General features: G+C 40.6%; 1 protein-coding gene across 1 annotated transcript; it reads left to right on the top strand.

The window, feature by feature from the left end:
• LOC102489723 (cilia- and flagella-associated protein 44) lies at positions 1-27,060 on the top strand (the record flags this gene model as incomplete). The annotated part of the gene is made up of 9 exons (XM_027765657.1): positions 1-85; positions 3,340-3,444; positions 9,181-9,333; positions 10,120-10,273; positions 16,799-16,961; positions 19,145-19,247; positions 20,098-20,314; positions 22,488-22,602; positions 26,896-27,060. Coding segments are annotated over exons 2-9 (1,170 nt in total), but the record flags the coding sequence as incomplete, so codon positions are not given.
• Positions 27,061-27,439: the final 379 nt, after the last annotated feature.

Here is a 27,439-nt window from a genome sequence, read left to right as displayed (position 1 = left end):
TGGCGTTGCTGTGGTAACCGCAGTAAACGGAGGACTGAAGGGATCCTCGGTGGATAGAAATCCGCGATCCGGGTCGCCACCTTGGGTAAGTTGGGACCCCAACAGCTCGTCGGTTCTTCCAGCGCCCTCCCCCACCGCCCAAGGCCCTTACGAGTCAGTAAACAGCGGACCCAGTTGGACTTCGCGGGCTGAGCCAGTGTTCTCCAGGCTCCGCTCAAACACGACCTCTTACACCCGCGGAGCGAACACTGGAAACGGCTGGTATTCCTGGGCCCGATCCTGCCGGGGAGCGCTCCCGGCCTGGCTGGGCTGAAACTCAGGCAGCTGGATCTGCAGGAAGCAGCGCGTCTGTGGATAAGTGCCCGGGCCCTGGGGTCAAGCAAGCCACCCCACGCACACTTAGCTGCGCGTGACACTTGGCACGTGCAGCCAAGGTGACCCTTCTGCACTTAGATTTCCTCCTCTCGGAAAAGGAGGAGGTAATGCTTTCCTCCTGGGGTTCTTGTTTAAATAGGATAGTGCCAGGGCCAGCAGGTGGCGTGGTGGTTAAGGTGCTGGACTTCCACATGGCTGACCGGGTTGGAATCCCTACTCCATGGCTTGAAAATCTCGCGCGGGGCACCAGCAGTTGGCTTAATGGCTACGTCGCTGGACTCCCATGTAGTCGACCGCGGTTCGCGTCCCGGACCCAGTGGTTTAAACTCCACGCCTGGTGCGTGTGCATGTGCGCCCAAGATCCCAAGAGGAGAATGGAGGGGAAGGGATTGCGACGTGGCCATCCCCCCCTGGGGGGTGATTTCTCGCTTTCTGTCTCTCTGTCTCTCTCTTTCTGGCAAGTGCATGCACCCTATTGTAAAAACCTCTCCAGGGTTGAGGGAGAAAGAAAAAAAAAAAATGAAAAGAAAAAGAAAATCTCCAAAGAAAAGAAAATCTTGCTTGGCTTGTGTACATGATGCATGGTCAGAATCCAGAGAGGAGAATGGAGGAAAAGGCATTGTGGCATGGCTGTCCCATCGGGGATGATTTCTGACTTTCTCTCTGTGTGTCTCTCTCTCCTGTGAATGCACCAGCCATATGGCAAAAATTAAAAGTACAAATAAAGGATAATGCAGACAGGGCAAATAGTAGGTGCCCAGTAAGTATCTGTTGAACGAATAGGCAAAGACATAGGGCATAGAGGTAATCAGTGTGTTCGTCCACCCCGAAATGTCTGGATTGCCTACTGACTAAAACTTGAAAAAGAGTAAGAGCCAAGGAGGGACTGGAGAGTGGAGGGGAGAGGAGGGAAGAGGGGGGGTAGGGGAGAGGAGGGGAGAGGAGGGGAGAAGAGAGGAGCTATAAACCATGAATGAAGACCACAATGCTGTGCCAAGGCATCTGAGTGCTCCTCCTTGTAGTGAAGAGCCATTAAAGGTTTTAAACTAGAACAGTGTCGCATTAAAAGCGCCGTTTTAGAAACGTAAGAGGCAGCGTAGAAAATGGATTAGAGAAGGGAGAGATGAGATATGAGGCTGTGGTAATGGCAGAGGTGAGACACAATGAAGACCAGAACTATCGTGGTGGTGGCAGTAGGATGAGAAGGGAAGGAGAGAAGTTAGAAAGCTTAGTAACTGGATTCTTGGAAATCAATTGCATGACTAGGTGAGAGGGAAGGATTAAAAAAGAAAGCACTTTTCCATCTGCAAAATAATAATAGTATCTACTTCATAGGCTTGTTTTGAGAACTATATGAGATCAATGTGCAAAATTTCTTAGACCTGTGCTTGACATGTGGTAAACAAAAAATAGAAACCCACAAGCTGTCTTATATTCTCCCCACAGTTGTAGTCTGTGTTACCAAGCGCAAACGGAGTCAGCTTTATGCATGAATCACTGTGAATCTTAACCTGATCAGCTCCAGGCACACGCTGAGATGGTGTTTGAGTCTGGGAGAGTGGGGGCCAGTCCCTGGACTCTGAACGGATCAGAGTAATGTCACCTTGGGGGGGCACTCAGGCTTCCCACCAGCCCTCGACCAACACTCTCCTCTGCATAGTCTTGCCATTTGTTTCTTTACACATTCTTAAGATTGACTCAAAACTGAACCATCTATCTAACGAGATGGTTAAAATTGGCCATAGGCCAAGACTGATAAGGCTGAATCTAATGAAGATTGAAGATAGTTCTGCGAACAGATGGGACATGGTGTCGGACCCGCAAATAAGGGTTAGTCATTTCAGGTGCTTATAAACTGTGACGAGCCTGCCCTCCGCCCAGATAATGCATTCTCACACCACTTTAAAGGAATGCACTGGAGGTCCCCAATACGTGAAGTCTCTTCTGGAAAATGTCTGGATCTTACGAGGAAGATATAAAATTGAGAGAGATATATGATGCACTGGGAGTTGGCTTCTTGAGCTATCGGGATGGTGAGGAAAGATGGAATCATGTCATTGAGGAATAACTGAAAGAATTAGGATGCTTTAGCTAAGAAAAGAGATGAACTGGGGAGACGGACGTTAATTTCAATGATCTGAGTGGCTGGAGTGCCCAGAAAAACTTGTCTGTGTGTGGCCAAAAGAAAGAATCAGGGTCAAGTGGATCCAAGTACAGGAGGCAGATTTTAGCCTGATATGAAACATGCTAAGAACGAGAGCGAAGCGTTAACAGACCGTGTTCAGGCTCTTATCTGAAATATTCAAATTGAAGCGATTTCTTTAAATGGTCCCTCATGCAAATATAGTTTGTCTAGATGTATGCTCAATGGTTTTAAGAATGAAATTGACTTAAACTATGAAGAGCCTTGAAAGCAATGGGGAAAATAGCATTTAGATATGTGTGTAGCTATCTAAATAATTTTACCACAGTACGTGGTAATTTGCAGCTGAGCTCTGTGATAATTGGTATTGCCTTGCATATTTTTTTCCTTAGTCAGTCATTATGAACATAGAAAGTAATCCTATGTGTCCACTGGAAGGAAGAGGAAATATACTAAATAATGAAAGGAAGAGAGAGAGATGGACCAAAGGAAGGATGGCAGGGGGTTGATTTTAATAGTGGAACATTTGGAGATAAGACAGACTTGGGTGATGTGTCTCACTGTGGACTTCTGGACAGCGAGAGTGCCCCATGAGAACAAATATACCTGGGGTAAGGTAATCTGTAATTGTCATTTACTGTTTTACAGAGCACCAAAGGTGACTGCCTCCTCCTGTCAGTGGGTCATCTTGGATACTACGCAGACATAAAATTATCAACACGTGTGGTGTTTGGTGCTTGTGGAACTTGTTAGGGGCTAGTATCTGTTCATTTCTATTTTATAGCATTGTCCCTTTCTCTATCTCGACTTTTCACTTACAGAGAAAATGAAGGAACCGGATGATCAGGACCCTGATGGGGGAAAAGCAGACAGATCAAAGAGTGATGAGAAGCAGTCCCTGAGGTCTTCTCAATCGGAGCGGAGATGTAAGTATGTGCTTGTATTGGGGGAGGGGGTCGTGGTCCTTTTGTTGTTATATCTGTGAGCATTGTCTGTGCTGTTACATGTGTCCATTCATTCTTGTGGATGTGTAGTACTCCATTGTGTGCCTGGATCACATTCATATTTCTAGTCAACTCAAGATGAACACCTCCGTAATTTGCTTCTGTTGATCATACTCTTGTGAACATTCTGGGCCTGTCTTTTGGTGAGCACACATACTTACTTCATTGATTGACTGATTGACTGGTTACATTCCATCATTGTACATCTCCGTAGTACACAGTATGGTTTTTCCAAGTCTGCCTGTAGTATGTCATAATCAAACCAAGGCTATTACCACATGCATCATTTCGACAGAGAACTTTACATTCTTTTGTCTGTTAAGTGTTTCTTCCCTTTTCCCCTCCCACCAAAAAAAATAATGTTTAGAGAATTCGTATCTGAGTTTATAGAACTATTTCTGTTCTATAAACGGTTATAGAAATTATAGAAATGGTTCTATAAACTCATGTTTTTTTCTAAAGAGAGATTTTTGATATAGAGCATGTGCACTCACTAGAGGACAGAGAGACAGAAAGCAAGAAATCAGCCCCTGAGGGGATGGCCACAGCATGATCCCTTCTCTTTCATTCTCCTCTCGGGATTTTGGGCACACACATACATGCACCTGGTGTGAGTTTTAAGTCACCAGGTCTGGGATTTGAACTGCAGTTGACTACATGGGAGTCCACAACGTAACCTTTACGCCATTTGCTGGTCCCCTGATTCTATAAACTCTTCAGTAGAATTTTACTTACAAAACTCTAAGTTTCTTGGGGCCGGCAGGTGGCGTGGTGGTTAAGGGCACTGGACTCCCACATGACTAACTGAGGTTCAAGTCCTGGACCTGGCAGCTTGCTTTCTTTCTCTTTTTCCCTCTCTCTCTCTCTCTGTCCCTCTCTGGTCAAATGAAAATAAAAAAATACATAAATAAAGTTAAATAAAATAATAATTTTTTTAAAAAAGGAAAAGAAAAATCCTTCTAAGTTTCTTAAGAGTAAAGTGTATGTTTTGATCATTTATCCCCAGTTCCTGGCACATAGAAGTTTCTGTCACTTGCGCATTGATAATAACCTACCTGCACATCCAGTCTAGTTTTTTCTTCTGTGAGGTCCACTGAGTCTTTAAGGGTCTGTCTTGTTTTACCATTTCTACTTTTCTCCACTCCTATATTGTTTCTTCATCATCTCCTCCTCCTGCTTCTTATAAAATTTATTTATTTTTGTATTATTTATTTATTGAGAGAGAGAGGGAAAGAAAGAGAGAGGGAGAGAGAGACCCCCCACAGGGTCTTCATGCTATGATCCACTCACATCCCAGCCAGGACAACAGGCATGCATGCTCACACCTGTGTACAGGGAAGCCTCAAGATGGGGACCTGGGCCCTTCCCCTGGGGGCCAGCATTGCAGAGTTTCCTGCTGCACCACTGTCTGCACCCACTGGCACCACCACATGTCTCATATAAGGCTGTCTTCTTTTTGGCTTCCAGAGCTTACAGTATTTTCCTGGATGCTTCCCTCAGCTTTCCAAAAATGAATTTAAGGATAATAGTCCTTTGTCTAGCATTGTCTCAGGACCCCCTTTCTTAGGTCAGACCCCCTTAGAGGCAGGACTTGTGGCTTGCTCTGTGCATAGCTCCTAAATTAGTTTACCTACCATAGGTCTTAGGATCCTAGATGATAATATGAAATAATTTGTTGGCATTCTCTACCTTGGTGCTACATGAAATGGTCTCTTACCTGTTCTATCTGAGAGTTGCATTTCTTTCTTTCTTTCTTTCTTTCTTTCTTTGCTTATTTGTTTCCACCTGGATACCTTGCCTTGCTCTCAGGCTTATTCAACTTTTGAGCAGCTTCTTACCCTTTGAGAGTCCTATGCAGAGGGAATAAAATTCCCGGGTTTTGACCCAAGCAGAAAAGTCAAAGTGGACTCTTTTCCATATTTAATAAGAAGTTTCTGCTACATCTGCGCTCTTTTTTTAAAAAAATAATTATTTAATTAATTTATTTACTCATTTTTCAATTTGACCAGTGAGGAGGAGAGAGACCGAGAGAGAAAGAGAGAAAGGGAAAATGAGAAAGCAAGCCACCAGGTCTGCGATTGGCCCTGTGGGAGTCCAGTGCCCTCAACCACCGGCCACCTGCCAGCCCTTACCTGAATTCTTTTAAGAAATTTAGTCTGGGAGCCCACCATGAGAGCTGAGATCTAATGCTTTCAGGGAACAGAGAAAAGAAGATGTTCTGCTGAGAAGTCACCCTGGAGAGGCAAAAAGGGCAGGCCTTCAGAAGAAGCCTGAGTCTGCCATGAGAGCGGAGATCTAGTGCTTTCAGAGAATAGAGAAATGAAGATGTTCTGCTGAGACATCACCCTGGTAGAGCCCCCTCTATCCTCTCTGTCTGTCTCTGTCTCTTTCTGTCTCTCTGTCTTAGTCTTTTCATTTTTAAAATTTTTCTTTTTTTAAAATTTTTTAAGGTAAAATACTTCTTGGCTGAGAAATCCTCCTTTATCTTGGTAATAATCCCCTCCCCTTTCCTCCCTCCCTTTTAGGAGACGCAAAAAGGGCAGGCCTTCAGAAGAAGACTGAGTCGGCCACGAGAGCTGAGATCTAGTGCTTTCAATTTTTGTTTTTTAAAATAAATAATTTTTTTGGTTTGATTTTTTTCTTTTTTCTCTTTCTTCTTTCTATCTTTCTCTGTTTTCTTATTCTTTCTCTTTTACTTCATTACTGCTGCATGGCCTCTGTGCACTGAGTGTCTAGACAGGTCCAAGTAAAATGTAGCCAAGCATCCGAATACTATTAGGGTCAATGTGTTCCTCAATTCCCACTGAATCTGTGACACAAAGGGAGAAAAACTGAATGGCAAAGAGTTTGCAGACCACCTCCTCCTGTGCACCTCTGATCACTCGGATTGAACTTCTAGAAATTAGGAAGAAACGAATAACCCATCAGAAGACTAGAAATCACTGCAGAGGCATAAGAAATGTAAGAAACCAAGGAAATACCTCTCCCCCAAGGGAAGAGAATAACTCCTCTTCATCCACAGACAGTACAATGGAACTCACAGAAATGTCTGATAAATAGCACGTACAAGAATGCTGGAATGGTTGTGTTGATATAATAGACTTCAAGATAAAATAGACTTCAAGGCATGGAGTATAACCAGGGACAAAGAAGGACATTTCATAATGATAAAGAGATTAATTAGGAGAACAGACCAATCATGTATACATATGTACCTCATAACAGAGCGTCACAGTATATGAAGCAAAAACAGATTGAACTGAGTCCAGCAAGTAGCACTGGACTCCCACAGGCTGACTGCAGTTCAAGTCCTGGACTTGGTGGTTTGCTTTCTCATTTTCCCTCTCTCTGTCTCTCTCTCTCTCTCTGTCTCTCTCTGGTGAGCACACATTCCCTGTAGCAAATTTTAAAAAATAGTAATAAATAAAATCAAGAATTCTTTTTTAAAAGGATTGAATTGAAGGAAGACGAAATAATTCCACACTCTTGGTAGAGGAACAGTCTGGTACTAGTTATTTTATAATGACCAAAGGGAAGTCTCTACGATTGCTACTTGCATATGAGGGAGGGAGACCCTTCAGAAGTTAATGGAAAATGCATATTATGAAACAACTACACGCATGGATTTCAAATGTTACACCAAAAAAAAAAAAAACCCGTGTACCTTAATTCCATTTCTCATGAACCTTTTAAAGTCTCCCTGTCTTATTGTTGTATGCACCAACCCTGCTGTTAAATAATGATAAAGTTTAGGTAGCTTTTATAGGTTTTCTGTGTGCACGATTATATCATATGTATCCTCATCGTGCTCCCAGTCTCAAAGAGAAGGTAAAGATAAACAAGGAATCACAGGCAAAATATGTGCAGAGGCAGTATCTCTGACAGCCTGGGGAAGAGGCTGCACGGCTTTCTCGTTCCATCGGCTAGAAAGGAAAACTGAAGGAACTCACATGTCCAAACCTGGATAATAAACCAGAAATAACTGGTTCTTTTGGGTACTACTGGCTACTTCCGGTCCCCTCTCTCCTCATCGCCCCCCTTTGCTTTCTTTCACACCTACCCTGTCCAGCTTCCACCAGTCTGGCCAGCTCTTTGCCAGCTGCCCCTGCCATCCATGGGTGACTTGGGGCTTTACATACTACTAGGTCCACAAAAGGCGGGATTTGTGTTTTTGGCTTTCATCCTCACTGTTGATTTCAGATTATTTCCAAGAATAGAAAGGCAAATGCCGGTTAATACTTCAAACCATAAGCCTTCCACCAATCTATTTGGGAATTAGAAAGATTATAAAAATCTCCAGTCAACACTAAGTTGCCTCGGTCTACTACTTCCTCGGCTTACTTTATGTGCCTACTTCCTGCCAAAGTAGGTGGGTTTTTTCCACCCCCAAATTCTACTTTTTTCATCAATCACACAGCCCTTCTCCCAGGTTCATAATATCCACAATTTCAAAAATCTTCTTTGTCATTTGTATTCACTCCTGATTACATTATTGGTGACTGTCTTAGCTTGCAGCCTTAACTCATCTTTTGGCAGTTTTAGCTCTTTTAGGAGTTGAGGAGAAGCTGGTGATTAAGAGTGTTAAGTTTTTGCCATAGAGCAGGTGCCACCACACCCAGCAGGTGGCATGGTGATTAGGGTGCTGCACTTCCACATGGCCAACCACAGTGTGAGTCCCAGATCTGGTGGATTGCTTTCTCACTTTACATCTCTTTCTCTGGTCAAACTAAATAATAATAATAATAAATAAACAAATAAATAAAGTTAAATAATATTTTTTAAAAGAGTGTTAAGCTTTTAGTATTGCCTTATCTTGAGATGAAGACAGTGGTCTTTGGTTGCCATGTTCTCGACAAGAAGGAGCTACGGTATTATTGCAGTTATTCCCCAGTCTCTCAGGAAACTCAAGCTATGGGTGTGTGCCATTTAGGTACCCAGGATTACTTTCTCTCCATCCAGGTATAATAATCCTTCCAAACCCTATCCTGTTGCCAGCTGAGTGCCTTGGCCCAATTTTTCTGCCTCGTTGATATTCGTTCCTAATCTCTTAGCTTCATCTCAGATCCCCTAGGTAGCTCTTTACACTCCCTGTTTCTTTCATGTTCTGAAAGTTCTCCCAGCATTATCCTTCTTCTGTTGGACATTGCATGTATGAACCATTCCTACGTGTGGACTTGGTCTGAATGTTGAGTCATGTCTGGGCCATCCTGCTTCCAGCTCAGTCCTCTTCCCCTCCTAGCTTGTCTCGAAGCCAATATTCTAACTTATTATTTTTGGGATATCACTTAAGAGAGAAATAATCATACTTAGAGAAGGTTATTCTTGACTAAGCATTATTTGCTGTTAACATAATAGATCCTCTATAAAAATTGGTAAAAATCAAATTTAACTGAAATGATGATAGCATACCATAATTTCCTTTTTTATCTTTTTCTTTCTCGTAAGTATGCAGTCATAAGAAATAGGCTGAAAATTCAGTGAAAATTGAGCTTAACTCGTAGAAAAGGCTTTTTCGTTTTGTTACGTTATAAGGCTAACCAAATAAAACGATTCTTCTTTGGATTTTTGAGAGTATAAAAATTGGAAGTTTTAGCTACTTTAGGAAAAAAAATGTTTAGCTGAAAATGAGAAATTGCTAAAACAAATTATTTTAAATAGCAGCTACAAAAGATGATAAATTTTCAGAAGATGCCACAGAAGAAACATTTACGGAAGGGGAAGAATCATATTTAGATGAAGACGACTTAGACCTGGAACAATTGGAAGGCAGCTCAAGCTCATTACAAGATAATTATTCAGAAAGCACTAGAGGTAAGTATTAAGTAGTAATCATTTTCTAAAAGTTATTGTCACTGTTTTAAAGATAAATTGTTAAGATGAAATGAACAGTTTATATCTATAGAAAGAAAATGTGCCAGATGTGGGTATGTGTGAGAATGAAGAAAGGAAAAGCATTTTCCATATTTTGGTAGGGTGGTTTAGCATCCCCGGAGTTGTATATAATTAATTAAATGTAAATACTTTAAATGCACTACAATTTTATAACATTTTTTAAAAAAGAATTATTTATTTAATTTAATTTTATTTATTCATTTTATTTTAATTTGACCAGAGAGAGACACAGACAGAAAGAAAGAAAGAGGGAAAATGAGAAAGCAAAGCCAACAGGTCTGGAACTCAAACTGTGGTTGGCCATGTGGGAGTGTCCAGTGCCTTAACCACCATGCCACCTGCTGGTCCCCTGTATTCCATTTTTTACGTGTCATACATAGAACTCTTGGAGTCAGCTTTCTAGGGATCAAGATAGTCTAAAAAGTGCTCCAGTCCAGGTTTGTGAGAGTTCTCCAACTCTTCCTTGGACCTGATTGGGAATTGCTCTCTGAGACTGTTGAAGCCATGACTTCCGCTCAGCCTCTGCCCTGAGGTACACAGGCACATGGGTTCTTCCTCCCATGCACAGGGGTGGGTGGTCATTAATGTTCATGCCAGTAGTGGGACTCTAAATGGGAGTTGTTCTGTACATCCTTCCTGACTTTGGGAAATACAATTTTGGGATTTACTGGGCATTTTTCTTAGTTAAATATTTTAATATTTTAGCATCTCAGGGAACGCCTGCCCCAGCTGTGGAAGAGGCAGAGAAGGAGGTTAAGAAGAAATTATCAGAAAGCTTCTTCTACAATTACATGGATCTTGCTTCTATGCCTTTTATAACTCCAGAATCAAACATACCCGTGGATCTTCTCAGGCTCGTGTATCCACTCCAGCTACATCCGTATACTCTGGAAATGTTAGTTATTGAGATCAGCATTGGTGAATTACCCCCATGGGCCTTCTGTCTATTTTTGTGAAGAAATGGTATTGCAGTACAGACATATTCACTGGCACTTCAAATATGGTTGCCATCATCTTTAAGGGCAGAGGGCACTAGTGTGACAGAGACCCACCAAGTCTGAAAGGGGTGCTACCTGACCAGGAACAATTTACCAACCCCTGTGTTGGGTAATTCTAAGAAACATAGCCCTCAGAGGATTTGAAATAGAAGTGTATGGTCTTAATTCAAACTAAGTGTTGGCTGATGCCAAATAACCATAAAGAGAATTATGCTTTCTTTTTTTTTTTTTTTGACCATCCTTTGCACAGGTGAAAAGATCACAGTTCAGGGGACATGATGGGTAAGAGACCAGAAGCGTCTTATCACCATTTACCTCCTCTCCCAGCCTCGCCTTCCTTTGCCAGTGCCTGTGAAGTTTAATTGCTGACTACCCTTCCTGACACACTAGCATGGCCATTGTTGGGCATTAGTTCTTTCGCATTATGTATCAGCTGAGTTATCAGAGAAGATGACCCTGAAGAAAGAGGGCACAAAATAGCCAGTTTTAATTGGTCTGGAGAGTAAGAGTCTGTGAAGAAAGGCAAAAGTGGGAATGATGGGCCAGCAGATGACTTGGAGGTTAAGGCACTGGATCCCACATGGCCGGCTATGTGGTTGGAGTCCCAGACTCAGCAGCTTGAAATTCACACCAGGTGCGTGGGCGTGAGTGCCCAAAATCCTGAGAGGAGAGTGGAGGAGGAGGGATTGCAGCATGGCCATTCCCCTGGGGGGGTGATGTCTCACTTTCTCTCTCCCTGTCTCTGTTTCTCTCTGGCAAGCATGGCCATTCCCCCGGAGGATGATGTCTCACTTTCTTTCTCTCTCTGTCTCTCTCTGGCAAGCACAGATGCCCTACATCAAAACAAAAACAAATAAAAAAAGTGGGAATGACTGACAAGGAGAGTCAGTGTTTGTCATCACTTTATGGTGTTAGGTTTGCAAGGTGCATAGTTAGAAGATGATTTCTATTAACATCCTTAGCAGTTTAGTGTGCTTGCCTGCAGGTGGGTAGTAGTTATCAACCCTAAGGTGTATACCATTGACTGGCTTCTTATAATAGGTGTGCTTGCAGAGACAAGATGGTGTACTACTGACTCAGTTTTTTTTAAACCGATTTTTGTGATAGGGCACCTGTACTTGCTGGAGAGACAGACAGAAAGCGAGAAATCACACACACACACACACACACACACCCTGCCCCGTGTGGGATGGCCATGTCACAATCCCTTTTCCTCCTTTCTCCTGTCAGGATTTGGGGCATGTACACACATGTGACCAGCATGAGATTCAATCCTCAGGGTCAGCCATGCGGGAGTCCAGTGACATAACTATTACGCCATTTGCTGGCCCTCGATTTTGCTTCTTACTTAAAAATAGGACATGTTGTCAGTATAGTTTCTAACTCTGATTCAGTTCCAGGTGTGACTAATTTTACCCTGAATCATCTTGTAACCTGAAACTTTCACTCTCCCTCTCCATTTAAAATTTTTTTTTTGTCTCTATACAAGTTTCTTGCTTTCTTTTGATCTGTTTTCTTGAGAAGGTGTGAGATGGTTTATTGAGTCCCCGAGGAGCTCTTCCTGAAGTACACATTGCTCTGCAGCCTTCCTGGACCTACTGCCCATTTCTGTATGGAGGGGGACTTGGGCATATGTACTTGGAAAAAGCTTCCCAGGTGGTTTACACATGCCACCTTCTTCCAGCTCCCAGCACTGGGGTGTCACTGCTCCAGGATAGGAGAGTCTCTATATTAGAGAGCTATTCTTTGATTCTGTAGACTTAGAAGAATCTGGATTTTTGATTGGATGTATGAATCTTCTGTACTTATACTGAACGAGTGGCTATATTCACTATAACCTTTTCTTGAACATTTTCAACACCAGGGAACGTATAGTTTATTCATTTCTGGACAGCTTTCATTGTTAGAGAGCTCTGTGAGGCCTTGACTCAAAAGTTGCTTCTCTGAAATGATCCTCATTGGACTTAGTTTTTCTTCTGGAGATGAAACAAATATAGTCTATCCTGTGAGAAACTCTAAGAAGTTAGTCATCTATTCCCTAAGTACTCTTTTTTATTTTGTGTGTGTGTGTGTTAGTATATTCCTAAGTGTAGTTTCTTTTTTTAAGTACTCTTTTTTAATCCTTTAATCAAAAAATGTACCATTTGCAAAATAGTACCTAAATCATAGCATAATTTGTAAAAAACAAAACAAAACAAAACCAAAAACACAAAAACAAAAACATCGAACCAAATTTCAAATAGCATTTAAATCATTTTAAAGTGGAGGGTTTAGAAGGCCATGAACAAACACTGAAGTCCATGGGTCTCTCACAGGAAGTTAAGAAAGGCAAGCCAGAAGAAAGGGTGAGATAAAACAAAAGGAAATTAAAGATATATCAAGACACATTTTAATTCTTCTGAGGGACTGCTGCTGGGTTAAAAGGGAGGGACCAGAGGCCAGATGGTGGTGCAGTGGGGGGACGTGATGTTCTGTGAGGCTGAACCCCTGGGAAAGTTTCAAGTTCACTTCCAGAGACCTGCCCAAGTTCATTGGGCATCCGTGTACCCATGATCTGAGACTGACTGAGGCTGAGGGTGGATAGCAGTGTTGACCCTGTTGGGGATGTCGTGGAAATGTTCATGGAAATAAATAAATTCATAACATTAATTTATTAATGACATAAACATTTACCAAATAATTAATAGGCTCAAGACATTGTGCTAGGCATTCTGGAAAATAGAAATGGCAAGGAAGTCTGTTCCTTCAAGTATGTTGTAATTTAGAGATAGAGAATTTGAGAAGTTACAGTCACACCCATTCTGGGTTTGAAAGGGTTTTTGGTCAGAGCAGCAGCTTGTAAGAGGGAGTTTTTCCATGATAATATTGGATAAAAGACAGTATTTCTAATTCTTAATTCTCATTCAAGTTAGTGAAGAGAAGGTAACCCACCTCTAATGTTAAATATTGTTAGCCCTCTAAAATGCAAGGGGTCTTCAGAAAGCTTATGGAAGATGCATATCATGAAGAACCTGTGTATAAATTTAAAAATCTTTTTTTTTTTTTGAGAGGTTTTTGCTATAGGGCGCATGCGCTCACCAGAAAGACAGAGAGAGACAGAGAGATAGAAAGCAAGAAATCACCCCCCAGGGAGGATGGCCATGCTGCAATCCCTTCTCCTCCATTCTCCTCGGGATCTGGGGGCACGCACACACTTGTGCCCAGCGTGAGATTAAGCCACTGGGTCTGGGACTTGAACAACAGTCGACTACATGGGAGTTCAGCAACATAGCCATTACACTAACTGCTGGTCCCTGAATTTCAAAATCGTTTGTATCAAAATAAACTTGTACTTTAATTCCATTTTCCATGAAATTTTTGAAATTGTCTTGTATTATATATATATATTTTTTTTTCTTTTTTTGGAGAGGTTTTTGCTATAGGGTGCATGCGCTCGCCAGAAAGATAGAGAGAGACAGAGAGATAGAAAGTGACAAATCACCCCCCAGGGGGGATGGCTATGCCGCAATCCCTTCTCCTCCATTCTCCTCTCGGGATCTTGGGCACGCACACACATGCACCCAGCATGAGTTTAAGTCACCGGGTCCGGGACTCGAACCACGGTAGACTACATGGGAGTCCAACGACATAGCCATTACGCCGACTGCTGGTCCCAAATCCTCTTGTATTATATTGACACAGAGTAGAAAGAAAGAAGAATGCAAGGTGAGTGCTGTGGCTTGGGAAAAAGGAAAAAAAGAGTAGGCAAAACTTTCTTCTACCAGTCACTACAAAAATATGGAGATATTTGTCTACACGTTTTATTTAAAGTCCTATAGCTGGGACCAGCAGCTGGCGTAATGGCTATATTGCTGGACTCCCACGTAGTAGACCGCGGTTTGAGCCCCAGACCCGGTGGCTTAAACTCATGCCGGGTGCATGTGTGTGTGTGCCCGAGAGGAGGATGGAGGAGAAGGAATTGTGGCATGGCCAGCCCCCCGCTCAGGGGATGATTTTTGCTTTCTGTCTCTTTCTCTCTCTGTTTCTCTGGTGAGCACACACGCCCTATAGCAAAAACCTCTCCAAATAAATAAATAAAATCCTATGGCTAAGGAGGTAATAATATTCTTCAGGAGAGCCAAATAGCTTCATTTAGACTTTTAGAACACACGTTTTTCGTGTTTCTGTATAAGACTCACTTTTAGGCATTTACAAGGAGACTTGGTGTCAGCAGGTGGCATGGAGGTCAGGGTGCTGGACTCTCACGTGGCTGATTGCAGCGCAAGTCCTGGGCCTGGTCTCCTGTTTTCTCACTCTCCCCTCCCCCCTGCCCTGACCCTCTCCAGTCAAATTGAATAATAATAATAATAAACAAAATAAAATAATTCTTTTTATAAAAATAAAGTTAATGGACAGGAACTGCAGGTGGTATAGTGGTTGTGTTGCTAGACTCCTATGTGGCTGACCGTGGTTTGAATTCTGGACCTAGTGGCTTGAAACCCACACTAGGTGTGTGTGCGTGTATGCCCAAAATCCCAAAAGGAGCACGGAAGAGAAGGGATTGTGGCATGGTAATCACCCCAAGGGACGAAAGGGTGATTTCTCACTTTCTCTCTCTGTGTCTTCAGCAAGCACATGCTCCCTATAGCAAGAATCTCTTTAAAAAAGAAGTTAATAGAATTAAAGCAGAAATTTATTTCAGTGCAGAAAGTTTTGAAATCCTTTTATAATTTTTTCAAAATATACATTTTCCATAAACTCTTAGAGGACTCCCTATCTATCCTTATTTATAACATTTCTTTTTCTTAAAGAGATAAAATATCCTGAAACACTTCTCTTACTTTTTCAATTTAACTATTTGGTAATGAGATAGGTTACATATAGTTGATTATAATTTGTTTATATTTCATAATTCAAATTGCATTTATTTAAATATTCTCTTCTGCTTTACATTTGATATGTTTTTCTTGTTAAAAGTAATTTTAACATGGAATTTCTTTCTTGAAAATTTGTATTTACTTATAAATAAATGAAATCCTCTAAAATTATAATTTATTTTTTAACAAGGGCCCAAGAGATAAAGATTTCTCTTTTTTTTGGAGAGGTTTTTTGCTATAGGGCACGTGCGCTCGCCAGACAGACAGAGAGAGACAGAGAGATAGAAAGCAGGAAATCACCCCCCCAGGGGGGATGGCCACGCCGCAATCCCTTCTCCTCCATTCTCCTCCTCTCGGGATCTTGGGCACGCACGCACACGCGCCCGGCGTGAGTTTAAGCCACCGGGTCCGGGACGTGAACCACGGTCGACTACGTGGGAGTCCAGCGACATAGCCATTACACTAACTGCTGGTCCCGAGATAAAGATTTCTTCAATGATTCTTCAGCTTCCATGTTACCAATAGATTCTTATAAATGAATAATCTATCTACTAAAGATACACTACATAACACTTTTTTTTCCTTTTGCCAACTGTAATTTTGTTCATAGATTGATCTCCTTTGACTTATTTACTAAATTTATAACTTGGGTTATAGTAATTTGAACTTGAATGTAATAGTAATATACATTTAAAGGATGTTTAAATTAGGGGGTCTTCAAGCAGTTAATGGAAAATGAGTATTATGAAAGTATGTGTGCATTTCCAAAAAAAAAATTGTTCCAAATAAACTCATATTTTAATTTCATTTTCTACATTTTTAATTTCATTTTCCCCTTGTATAACTCAGATTTTTTTACCTCTGTTTTGAATTATTGCAATTTTAATCCATAACATAAAAAACACACATAGACACTTGTCTACACACCTTACGAGTACTATTAGTGCCTCAACTACATAATAATATTAGTATATTTTATTTAACCAATTTTTACAATTTGTATGATTTAAATTTAAATTATGTTTATCTGAATTTAGTACAACAGTCATGTTTTCAAGTGGTGTGCTAAATTTCATAAATGTGTCCGAATTTTAAACATCTTTTCTTTCAACAGCAAAGAAGAGACCTATATAATATCTTCACTATGGTCAGACAACAGGCTTAACAGGCATTGTGAATACAAAATCATGAACTTTCTGTTGCATTCTACAATGTGATTTAGTTTTAGTGGGAGAGACGAAAATGAAATTCTTTAGGTAACTGTTTTGCTCCTTATGGTGCCCAATGACAAGTTTAACATTATTTATAATTGCAAAAATAAGTAATATTCTTTCAGGATTTCCATAGAAAATTAAAATGTTAACTAAGTTAGAGCTTGAGAATGTTCACTTAATTTGAAAACAAACTGTATTAGTAATACATACAAAAACTATGGGTTTCCATGTAAGATTCAGTTATCTCAACCTCGAATCTTTATCTGAGAGTGTGGCTGTTTTATTTCACTTGTTTTCCTTAGTGCCTTTCTCTCAGACATTCTTTTGGCTATGACTGTAAAAGGCGAGCCAACCTACAACTTCTGGACACCAGTACTGTGCTGTACATAGCTGGAAACCAACTGGTTCTTCTAAACTTGAAAACCAAAGAACAAACCTATCTGCGAAGTAGCAGTGGTCAAGGCATTGGTGTCATTGGGGTAAGCTTTGCGTTACTTAGGGGAAAACAACAACAAAAACATCCTTTTCATTGTTCTGTAAAGCAGCCCACTGTGTTTGTCAGGTACCACCACATGAGGACAGCAGTCAGAGGTGTAGTTGAGTCAAGAATGCTAATCCTAATTCCTGTCTCCCTGGATACAAAGTAATTTTATGTTCACATGTCTTATATCTGTTGGGGTCTGGATAGTGGGCCCTTTTTGCCACTATCCATGCCATCTCATCTTTTCTGGAACAGTTATCCAGTTGTAAGGCAATGAGAAGCCTCTGAAAAAATATGGTTTGGGACATATAAACTGTCTTCCAGAAAAGACAGGGTGAATCTGTATGTTGAGTGTAAAGTAAATGTTGTATTCATTTCATGTCTCCCCCTAAAAATAAAACACTGAAACTCAGTCCCACAGCAACTTCTAGATGAGAAGGCCGACACTTTTTGACTTAGTGTAGACAAGACCTAGAAAAGCAAAGGATTGGGAACCAGCAGTTAGCGTAATGGCTATGTTGCTGGACTCCCACGTAGTTGACCGCAGTTCGAGTCCCGGACTCGTGTGCGTGCGTGCCCAAGATCCCGAGAGGAGAATGGAGGAGAAGGGATTGTGGTGTGACCATCCCCCCTGGGGGGTGATTTCTCGCTTTCTGTCTCTATGTCTCTGTCTGTCTGTCTGGCGAGCACACGTGCCCTATAGCAAAAAACCTCTCAAAAAAAAAAAAAAAAAGAAAGAAAAGCAAAGGATTTGCTGAACCTCCCTCTTTCTATGACCATCTGTCCTACACAATATTTCTTTGTAAACAGATATCTAGATGGATATATTCTTTATTTCCCCCACCTCTTTGGGATCTACTATTTCTTAGTCCCTTGTGCTTTTTGACACATGGATTGAATCCTGTCTCTCACACCACACTGCAGCCTGTCCGACGACAGGGAAGTTACGTGAGGTCTTTGTGACTCAGTTTACTCATCAATAAGACAGGAATGACAGTGGTATCCAAGTTCACCAGGTTGATGCGCAATTTAAACCAATGAATGCACATAAAACATGGGTTAGTGTCTGGTACATAGTAAGCACAATCAATGGAAGCCATATGCAGTGTTACCATCACTCACTGAGTGTTCTTCCTGTACACCCAAGCTCATTTCATGGGGATTTAACCTGAACAAAAGAGTAAGAGTCAGCTTTCTGGTTAGAGCTCAGCCTGTCCATCTATAGCTCCAAGAATAAAGGGAAGAAAAAAGAGCTGCAATTTTGTCTTAGGTACCGGGATTTATAATCGGTGTCTGAGAACCACGCTCCTTGTCCTTAGTTAAATAATCGAGAGTTGTGAAACAGTAACTAAAACCAGAATTTCATAAATACAAAGTGTGTTTTAATTAAGCTTGTTCTTGTAACACCCTATCTTTATTTTCACCTTTTGCTAGCCATTTGCATTTGGCTTCCTGATGCATTTGGCAGAAATGAGCACATGATTGTATCCAACTTACATGGCTATCATGTGAAATGCTGGCACAAATAGTTTATCCAGTGCAAAACTATGTTCTGCGTCTGGCTTGGAATAGTATATCTTTTTCACTTCTAGTAAGTTTACGTTAATTTATGGTAACGTGTCTAAGGTGAAACCTTTTTATGTAGTGATCTAACCTATTCTAGAAACACGAATTCCACCCATTCCATGATTTTTGCTGTTCAATATTTAGGTTGATTTACATGCAGGGTAAACTACATCTCGCTTAGTGATTCTCAAAGTGTAACCAGTTCAGTAGGAATGACATCGCCTTGGAACTTGTTGGAAATGTAAATGAAAATTCTCAAATCCCTCACCTCCTGAATCAGGAACTCGGTGGGCAAAACCCATAATCTGTGCTTTAATAAGCCCTACAAGTGATTCCAATGCACACTAAGGATTGAGAACCGTTTTAGCTTTTCTAATGCATTTAGAAAACTATAGAAATAAGTCTCAGTGAGAGTAAGACAAAATGAGAATTCTTCTAGTTTTCAGTTTAAACCATATCCATCATGAAGTATATATTACATGTCTATTTGGGAGCTTCCTATTGGAGTAGATCCTAATAAATCATAAAAGGATGGATACTAAATACTGCATTAATAGGATTATTCGTATGATCATCCTCCTTTTAATGTTTTAGTGAGGTTTTATTTTTTTGTAGGTTCATCCAGATAAAACTTACTTCGTAGTAGCTGAAAAGGGGAGTTTTCCCAAGATTATCTTCTACGAATATCCTTCACTGAAGCCCTACAGAATTCTTCGAGGTGAATCTGGTAGAATCTTTATTCTGTGTTCAAGGTTTACAGTATTCTGAAGAAGGTATGACATTATTGAATCAGTCAGAGTTCTCCAGAGAAACAGTTCATTGGAAAGAGAAGACTTATTTAATGGACTTGGCTTCCGCAGCTGTGGAGGCTGGCAAGTGTACGGTTTGGAAGGGCGGGCTGGCAGGTTGAAAATTCCTGCGGAGCAGTTGTTGCTGCAGTCTTCAGGCAGAATTTCTTCTTCCTCACGGAGACCTCAGTTTTACTTTTAGGGCTTTTTAGGTTGCTGGATGAAGCTCACCTAGATCATCCAGAATAATCTCCTTTACTTAAAGTCAACTGACTGCAGATGTTAAGGCCACACCTACTGAGCTCCTTCACAGCAGCACCTGGCTGAGTGTTTAATTGAGTGACTGGGTATTATAGTCTAGCCAAGCTGACACGTAAAATTAACCATCACAGATATGTGACAGTTCTGTTTTCCACGTGATTGATTTCAGGAGAAAATTTCCATTTGGGGAGTTTTTCACTGGCAAATTTCAGATGAATTTCTCTCTGCTACCTAATATGTTTTTTGAGTTTCTCTCCCACTTGGTAAAATTGAGTATATTCTCAAAGTACTCTTCTCACACGAAATGTGATTAAGACTTCTTCACCTTCCCTTTTGTGTCATTCGTTCTAAAGCGAGGGCGATGAGTGGTTTTCAGAGTTGTTTCTTTAGGGGATTCTTGGCAGTCTTACGTTCATATATGTCTCCGAGCACTGCCTGCCTCCTTGCTTGATTGCTTCTTTTAATAATGCACTGTTAAAAGTGAAATAAATGTATCCTTTAATAAATTCTTCCTTCCAGATGGGACTGAGAAGGCATATGCTTATGTGGACTTTAACAACAGTGGTACGTTGCTGGCCTCTGTTGGTAGCAACCCTGATTACACATTGACCATCTGGAGCTGGAAAGAAGAACAACCCATCCTGAGGAGAAAAGCTTTTTCCCAGGAAGTTTTTAAGGTTACTTTCAATCCCGAAGATGAAGAACAGCTTACCACAGCAGGTTCAGGCCACATCAAGTAGGTCGGGTGACCAGTAGACACCATAAGGGTCTTTCCTACGATGATCCAAGAACTGGAGACCTTTTCCCTGTTGTTAACATTACTATAATTTTTAAATGTAATATTTAGGTGATAAACTAGTAATGCACCTGTTCTAATCAGATATTTGGGATCTTATTTCCAAAAACAGCATAAATAAAAGGAGGGCTTTTAAATATCACCTGCTGCTGCTTATGGCGGTCACCTCCTGAAAGCCTTTGTATGGTGTCTTAATAACTAGCATTTCATGGTGTTTCCAGATTCAAGTCGACCTTTCCTGCCTGCTACTGAGATACTTGTTTGTTGCCACTCAGTCTTCATCTGTGAACCAAAACTATCACAAAATAATTCCCGACGAGGACCCTCAATATTAAACCATAGCAGAACCCACTCTGGTCCCAGGTCTCTGCCTCTAAATGCTCTGCTCTCTTCACTATCCCACACTCTGGTCTGTTCCCAGGACGGAAGGATTTTCGTTCTTTGCCATTTCTGTTCCACTCTGTCTTGTGCACTTGTGAAAAAACTTTCCACCTCCACCCAGAGCTAGTCATCACTTTGTCATCATTGTCTCTTCAAGAAAATGACATTTTTATCTATACGAAGCTCCTCTTGTTCCACTTTAAATCTAGTCTTCCAAAAAAAAAATCATTCATTTATTAGAAATACAGACAAAAAACAATTGAATAAGATTTTTCTAAAATGAAATTTTGGAATTTTCAATACATTTGGCTAGTGGCTACTTTACTGGGTAGCGAAGAACACTTCTGTCCTGGCAGAACTATCTATGAGGCAGTATTGTTTCTGAGGATATAAACATTTCCAAAAATTTCTAATACGCTAAGCTGTGTTACTGGAGAGTGTTTTCTTGATCACACTGCACCTTCATTTTCTTGTGTATAAAATGAGAGTATTAATGACACTTTATAAAATTGTTGAAAATCTTTTAAAATAATGCCTAGCCCTAAAAGTAACTGATAAATGTTAGTTATTAGTAACTTTTTTTTTTATTAGACATCTAAGTAAATGAACAATGAGAATAAGGAAGACCACGTAGGAAAAAGAATCTGCACCATCCAACTAGAAATATCGGATATATCAATATCCTTCTCCAAACTATGGAAGGTGCCCTGATTAAATGCTTTCATATATTCTTTGGCCACTCTGGATACATAAAATAAATGAACTGTTCAATGTGAATATTTCCCCAAAAGATAGAGCACGTGGAAAATACACATTTTATCAAGTATTAAGAAAATATAAAATATTGGAAATTTTCCCTGTAACTAGCAAAAGTCACCACTAGCCAAATGTATTTATTGAGCACTTTAAATTGTCTAGTCTGACCAAAACACTGAGTTTTCCATTTTATTTAATGTTAGTATTTAAATATAAATTGAAATTGTCACCTGTGGTGGTGCCTACTACATAAAAGATCATAGCTCTAAAATGCAAGATCCAGGGCCACAGGTGGCATGATGGTTAGGGTTGCTGGGATCTCCCACATGACCAACTGCAGTTCAAGTCCTGGACCTGGTAGCTTCCTTTCTCACTTTCTCTCTCTCTCTTTCTCTGTCTCTCTCTGATCAAACTGGAAAATAATAATAATAAATAGTAAATAAAACAATCCTTTAAAAAAACAAAATGCAAGATCTAAGGAAACAGGGAGCTCTCTTTCTTGTCTGTTTTGCTGTTTCCTGAATTCATATCTCCTAGAACTTTATATGAATACTTTTTCTTTTTTTTTTTGGAGAGGATTTTGCTATAGGGCATGTGCGCTCACCAGAAAGACAAAGAGAGACCAAGAGATAGAAAGCGAGAAATCACCCCCCAGGGGGGATGGCCACGCTGCAATCCCTCTTCCTCCATTCTCCTCTCGGGATCTTGGGCACGCACGCACACGCACCCGGCATGAGTTTAAGCCACTGGGTCTGGGACTCAAACCGCGGTCGACTACATGGGAGTTCAACGACGTAACCATTATGCTAACTGCTGGTCCCAGAGCTTTATATGAATACTTAATACATATTAATCAGATGCGTAAATGAATAAATACCTAAGACTATATAAAATATGCAAATATCTGGGTTGTACTAAAATATAAGTAAATAAAACCCTTTGCGGTTCATTCAGTTTCTTTCTTGTTTGTTTGCAGGTTCTGGGAAATGGCTTTTACATTTACTGGTCTCAAGTTGCAGGGGTCACTAGGTCGATTTGGGAAAACAGCCACTACTGACATAGAAGGCTACATGGAGCTTCCAGATGGGAAAGTAAGTAGCACTACTATTCTGCAATGGTACAGCTGTACTTTCAAGTATGTTTATGAAATCATACGTGTATAAAAGACACATGCTACACTCTAAGATCTCTGCCAATAGTAATAGCAGGTGTTCTACTTGTAAATGAAATGAACATTTCATTTCACTTCTTCAGATGATAGCAAGTATCATTAAAATATTTTCTGAAATTGTCATCATCCACAGGTACATACCATTTTGTTTTCTTTTTCCTTAAATATTATATACACCTATAAAGCTTGTGAATGTTTTCATACATTAACAGTGACATGATCCACTTTTAATTGTGGAGTCACACCATTTACATTACTTTTCCTGTCCCTTTTTTCTTTTTGCCATCATACTCCAAGAGGCTTACTGGGTCACGGGTGACATACAGTCTGTCACTTTTGTTTTTATTATCAGCTTATCATTCAGGATTAAATCACTTTACAATAGCATCCACAAAACTTCAATGTTATTCTTTAATATTGTTGGTTTACTTCCTCTCTTCTGCTTACAAAATCTATAGGCACATTGCCTGAAATGATCATTAGAATCCGTCCTCCACTGATGTTTTATTTGCTTTCCTAGTTGGATGAGTTGTACGGTATTATTTATGATCATCTCAGTTATAAGTAAACGCCATTAGGCAAATATTATTCTAACTTTAAGGAACAAAATGGTCTCGTCATCTACCTGATGGAATAGTCTCAATTCAAAAGCGTGGTGGATACAAGGAAATATGATGCCTTGCATTCTGGCTGCTATATATCCCAGACCTTTATGATGATCTTAAATCATTCCAGCTTCCAATTCTGCATTCTGTAAGAATTAAGCTAAGATGAAGATCAGTTCAACAACATAGTATGAGGTATATCTTTAAAAGGGTCAGTAGATTTTGTATAGATATAGGGGAAAAGAGCGATGAGAAAGCCAGAAAGGAAACGTTTAGAGTTAGGAATACATATCAGACGGTTAGAAGGCTGATTGAAATAAAACCTTCACATGGTGAAAGAGTGCAGAATTTAGGTTGACAAGTATAATTGGGTCCTAGTGTGTGAAAAGTTTAACAATCAGGCAGAACTATTGTTACATCAGTAGTGTAGAGTAGTAGGAGGCGTAGTGGTTGAGGTGCTAGACTCCCACATTCCTGACCACAGTTCGAGTCCCAGACCTGGTGGCTTGAAACTCATACCAGGCATGTGTGCGTGCATGTCCAAAAATCCTGAGAGGAGAATGGAGGAGAAGGGACTGCAGTGTGGTCATGCCCTCTGGAGGGCGATTTCTTGCTTTCTGTCTCTTGGTCTCTCTCTGTCTCTCTGAAGAGCCTAAAAAAAAAAAGAAAGAAAAGAAAGAAAGAAAAGTGTAGAGTTGCAAATTATGGATTAACTTGGCCATAAAATGCCAAGTGGATTAGAGGAAGAGAAATCTGGAGTCAAGGAGATTGAACCTAGGAAGAAGCTGTCAGCATGATCTCGAAAGAGATGCTAAGGGACTAGGCTTTTTGGGACCAGTGGAAAGGGCATGCTGAATATGAGTGGCATTTCAGAAGCACAGCTTACAGGTTTCGGTCACCTTTGGTGACTTTAGTCACCGGACAGAAGAAAGCAATTTACGGGAACCAGCAGTTAGCATAATGGCTATGTCGCTGGACTCCCATGTAGTCGACCGCGGTTCGTGTCCCGGACCCGGTGGCTTAAAACTCATGCTGGGCGTGTGTGCGTGCGTGCCCAAGATCCTGAGAGGAGAATGGAGGAGAAGGGATTGTTGGCGTGGCCATCCCCCCTGGGGGGTGATTTCTCGCTTTCTGTCTCTATGTTTCTCTCTGTCTGTCTGTCTGGCGAGCGCACATGCCCTATAGCGAAAACCTCTCCAAAAAAAAAAAAAAAAGAAGAAGAAAGCAATTTGCATAAAGACTGTAGGATAAGTGGGCTGAAGCTTAATAATAGATAATAATAGGTAAAACAAATAAAATTAGGTAGACCCAAGAGTAGAAGGCCTTAGGAAAGTCAGCCTTTATTCTAAATGAGTAAAAAACGATAATTAAGAGCCCCCGCAGTAGGCAGGGAAAGTGTTGCTCAGAGTACATTTTCTGGAACATCAGCCTGCACAAAAGCTCTTCGAAAATAAGTCTTTCCATCCAATTCCTTTGTATCTAGAAATCTTTCCTGGAGATTCTCAGCAAGTACTTCTATATTAAACTTTCCTGAGGGTTCTAGAGAAAATAAATTGGTTTGACTTTGTTTATGCTAGCATCTGCTCTCTGAGGCAGTATATCAGAACAGCCAGGGTTCATGGTTTAGAACCCTGACTCTTCTGAGTAATGTTGAATAAGTTACTTAATTGTTTTTTGCTTATTTTCTCCTTTTTAAAATTGAGATAATTGAAGAACTTCCATAGGTCCCTAGGGTTCCTTCATGGGAAAGAGAAAGTTATATCTTCAGGGAAAATAAAGCAACTGTACACGGTATCCCTGATGAATGTGCCTAGTTCACACAGTTTTTAACATAACATAACTTAACACACGCAGAGTGTTCAAGCAGTGCTTGGTGCAGTGTCAATACTCAGTAAGTGTTACTTATGATGTAGCACTTGCTAAACATCCTAAGAAAGAAAGTTTGGTGGTATGCCCTTTGAGCAATGCAAGGCTAAATGGTAATTTGGTTCATTAATTTGAGATTGTCCCAGATGACTATCTTTGTCTGGAACTGGATACTATTATGCTATCATCTGTTCAATTCAGTAGTGGTCTTACACTTGGCAAACATCTTTATTTTAACTTAATTTAATTTTATTATTATTATTTTAAACATTCAATTGCTATACATCATTTGGCTTATAAAGAGAATTTACCCAACATGAAATATACCTCCGACCACTCCACTTGAGGATACGATACACGTTATCAATCAATAGATAATAAACCATTTCTGTGTCTCACGAAGGTCTTGCTTCTCTGTTTCTTCTCCCTGATTTCCTTCCCTATGCTCCTCCCCTCGCCCACTCTCCTTCCACACCGTCTCCGGTGTCTGTAACTATTTTCACTGCTTTCATGTCCTCCAGTCTTTCAGTCTCTACCGTAGAGTGTGGACAGTCGGTATATATCAGGCGGAAATATATGATGTCTCTCTTTCATAGCCAGACTTGCTTCATTCAGCAGTAAATCTTCCATATTCCACCACTTTCTATCAAATGCCAGGGTCTTCTTGTTTTTTTTTTTTTTTTTAAATGACTGAATAATATTCCATAGAGATATGTTTGGCAAACATCTTATAGAATTTGATAATATCACACTTCAAAAAGTAGGTTGTTATCTTTCGAGAACTTTAAACATATCTCTAATTTTTGGCCTTGTAATTCTACTCCTGGAATGTCCTTAAGACATGTACAAAGCGATCTATGTGCACAGGTGAAAACAGCCAGTACTGTATAGCCTAATCACAGTGATCTAGACCTACACATAATGCTAGAAGAAAATACTGGGTCATTGGAAAAACCATGATGTTTTTTTGTTTCTCTATGCAAAAATGCACGATGACTTTCCCGACGACCCAATACATCAAAATGTGATTAGTAGTTGTGCCTGGGATGGTGAGTTTTAATGACTATATTTTCTTATTTTTTTGTATTCAAATTTTTCCCTTCCCCTTCACCCCCAGGTTTTTTTACTATAGGGTGTGTGCACTCACCAGAGAGAGACTAAGAGAGAGGAAAATTGAGAAATCATCCCCCAGAGGGAATGGCCATGCTGCAATCCCTTCTCCTCCATTCTCCTCTCGGGATTTTGGGCACACAGGCACACGCACGTGGTATAATTTTCAAGACCTTAGGTCTGGGACTCAAACTGTGGTTGCCCATGTGGAATCCAGGGCTCTAACTACCACACCACCTGTTGGCCTCATATGTTTTACTTTTTTAATCTAGAAAAATGATCTTTAAGAAATGATTCTCTGGCCAGCCTGTGACCTGGTGGTTAGGTGGCTGGATTCTACATGGCCAACAACTCTATCAAGTCCCAGACTTGGTGGCTTGAAAAAATAGCCAGGCCTGTGTGTGTGCATGCCTCTAATCCTGAGAGTAGGGAGAGATGGAGGAGAAGGATTGCAGCCTGAACAAGCTCCATGAGGGTGCTTTCTTCTCCCTGCCCCATCTCTTTCCTGTGAGTGCACATACCCTCTGGCAAATTTAAAAAACAGACAAAGAAATAGTCCTCACTCTTTGAGGCATAAATATATACCTTTTTCTGTTTTAATGTACATTTCTTTCTTTCCACACATCTGTCAGGTGCTCTCAGGGTCAGAATGGGGCAACATGCTCCTTTGGGATGGTGGTCTCATCAAAGTGGAGCTCTGTCGAGCTGGAAAGAAGTCTTGTCACCAAGGTGCCATTAACCAGATCATGCTGGACGAGGGGGAAGTTATCACTATTGGGTCAGATGGATGTGTCCGGGTGAGTTTTCTTGGTACTTGGATAATAGCACTTGCATCTAAGACTTGCAGATGATCCAAGTGATTTTTTTTAGATTTTTATTTCTCCTGAAGTTCACTTTATGAAGGAGATCAATATTCATTTACTCCCCAGCCCAACTCAATTAAAATAAGATTTCTTCCGTAGTAAATATTCGCATTGTTGTCCATTTTAGTTTACTTCATTTTCTGAATTTTTTTCCAAAGTTTCAGAGGACACTTTTGTGATTTCCATTATTTTGTTAAAATAATAGCTTCAGAAAATGAAAACCCAGTTAGCACACGTTAGCCTGATAGAGACAGTGGGCACACATGTCCCTCCAAAAGGCCTGGTCATTTTCTGAACACAAAATCGCCAGACA

The sequence above is a fragment of the Tupaia chinensis genome, unplaced genomic scaffold (genome assembly GCF_000334495.1).
Source record: "Tupaia chinensis unplaced genomic scaffold, TupChi_1.0 Scaffold139218_1, whole genome shotgun sequence".
NCBI lineage: Eukaryota > Metazoa > Chordata > Mammalia > Scandentia > Tupaiidae > Tupaia > Tupaia belangeri.
This window is presented reverse-complemented; position numbering and strand designations above follow the sequence as displayed.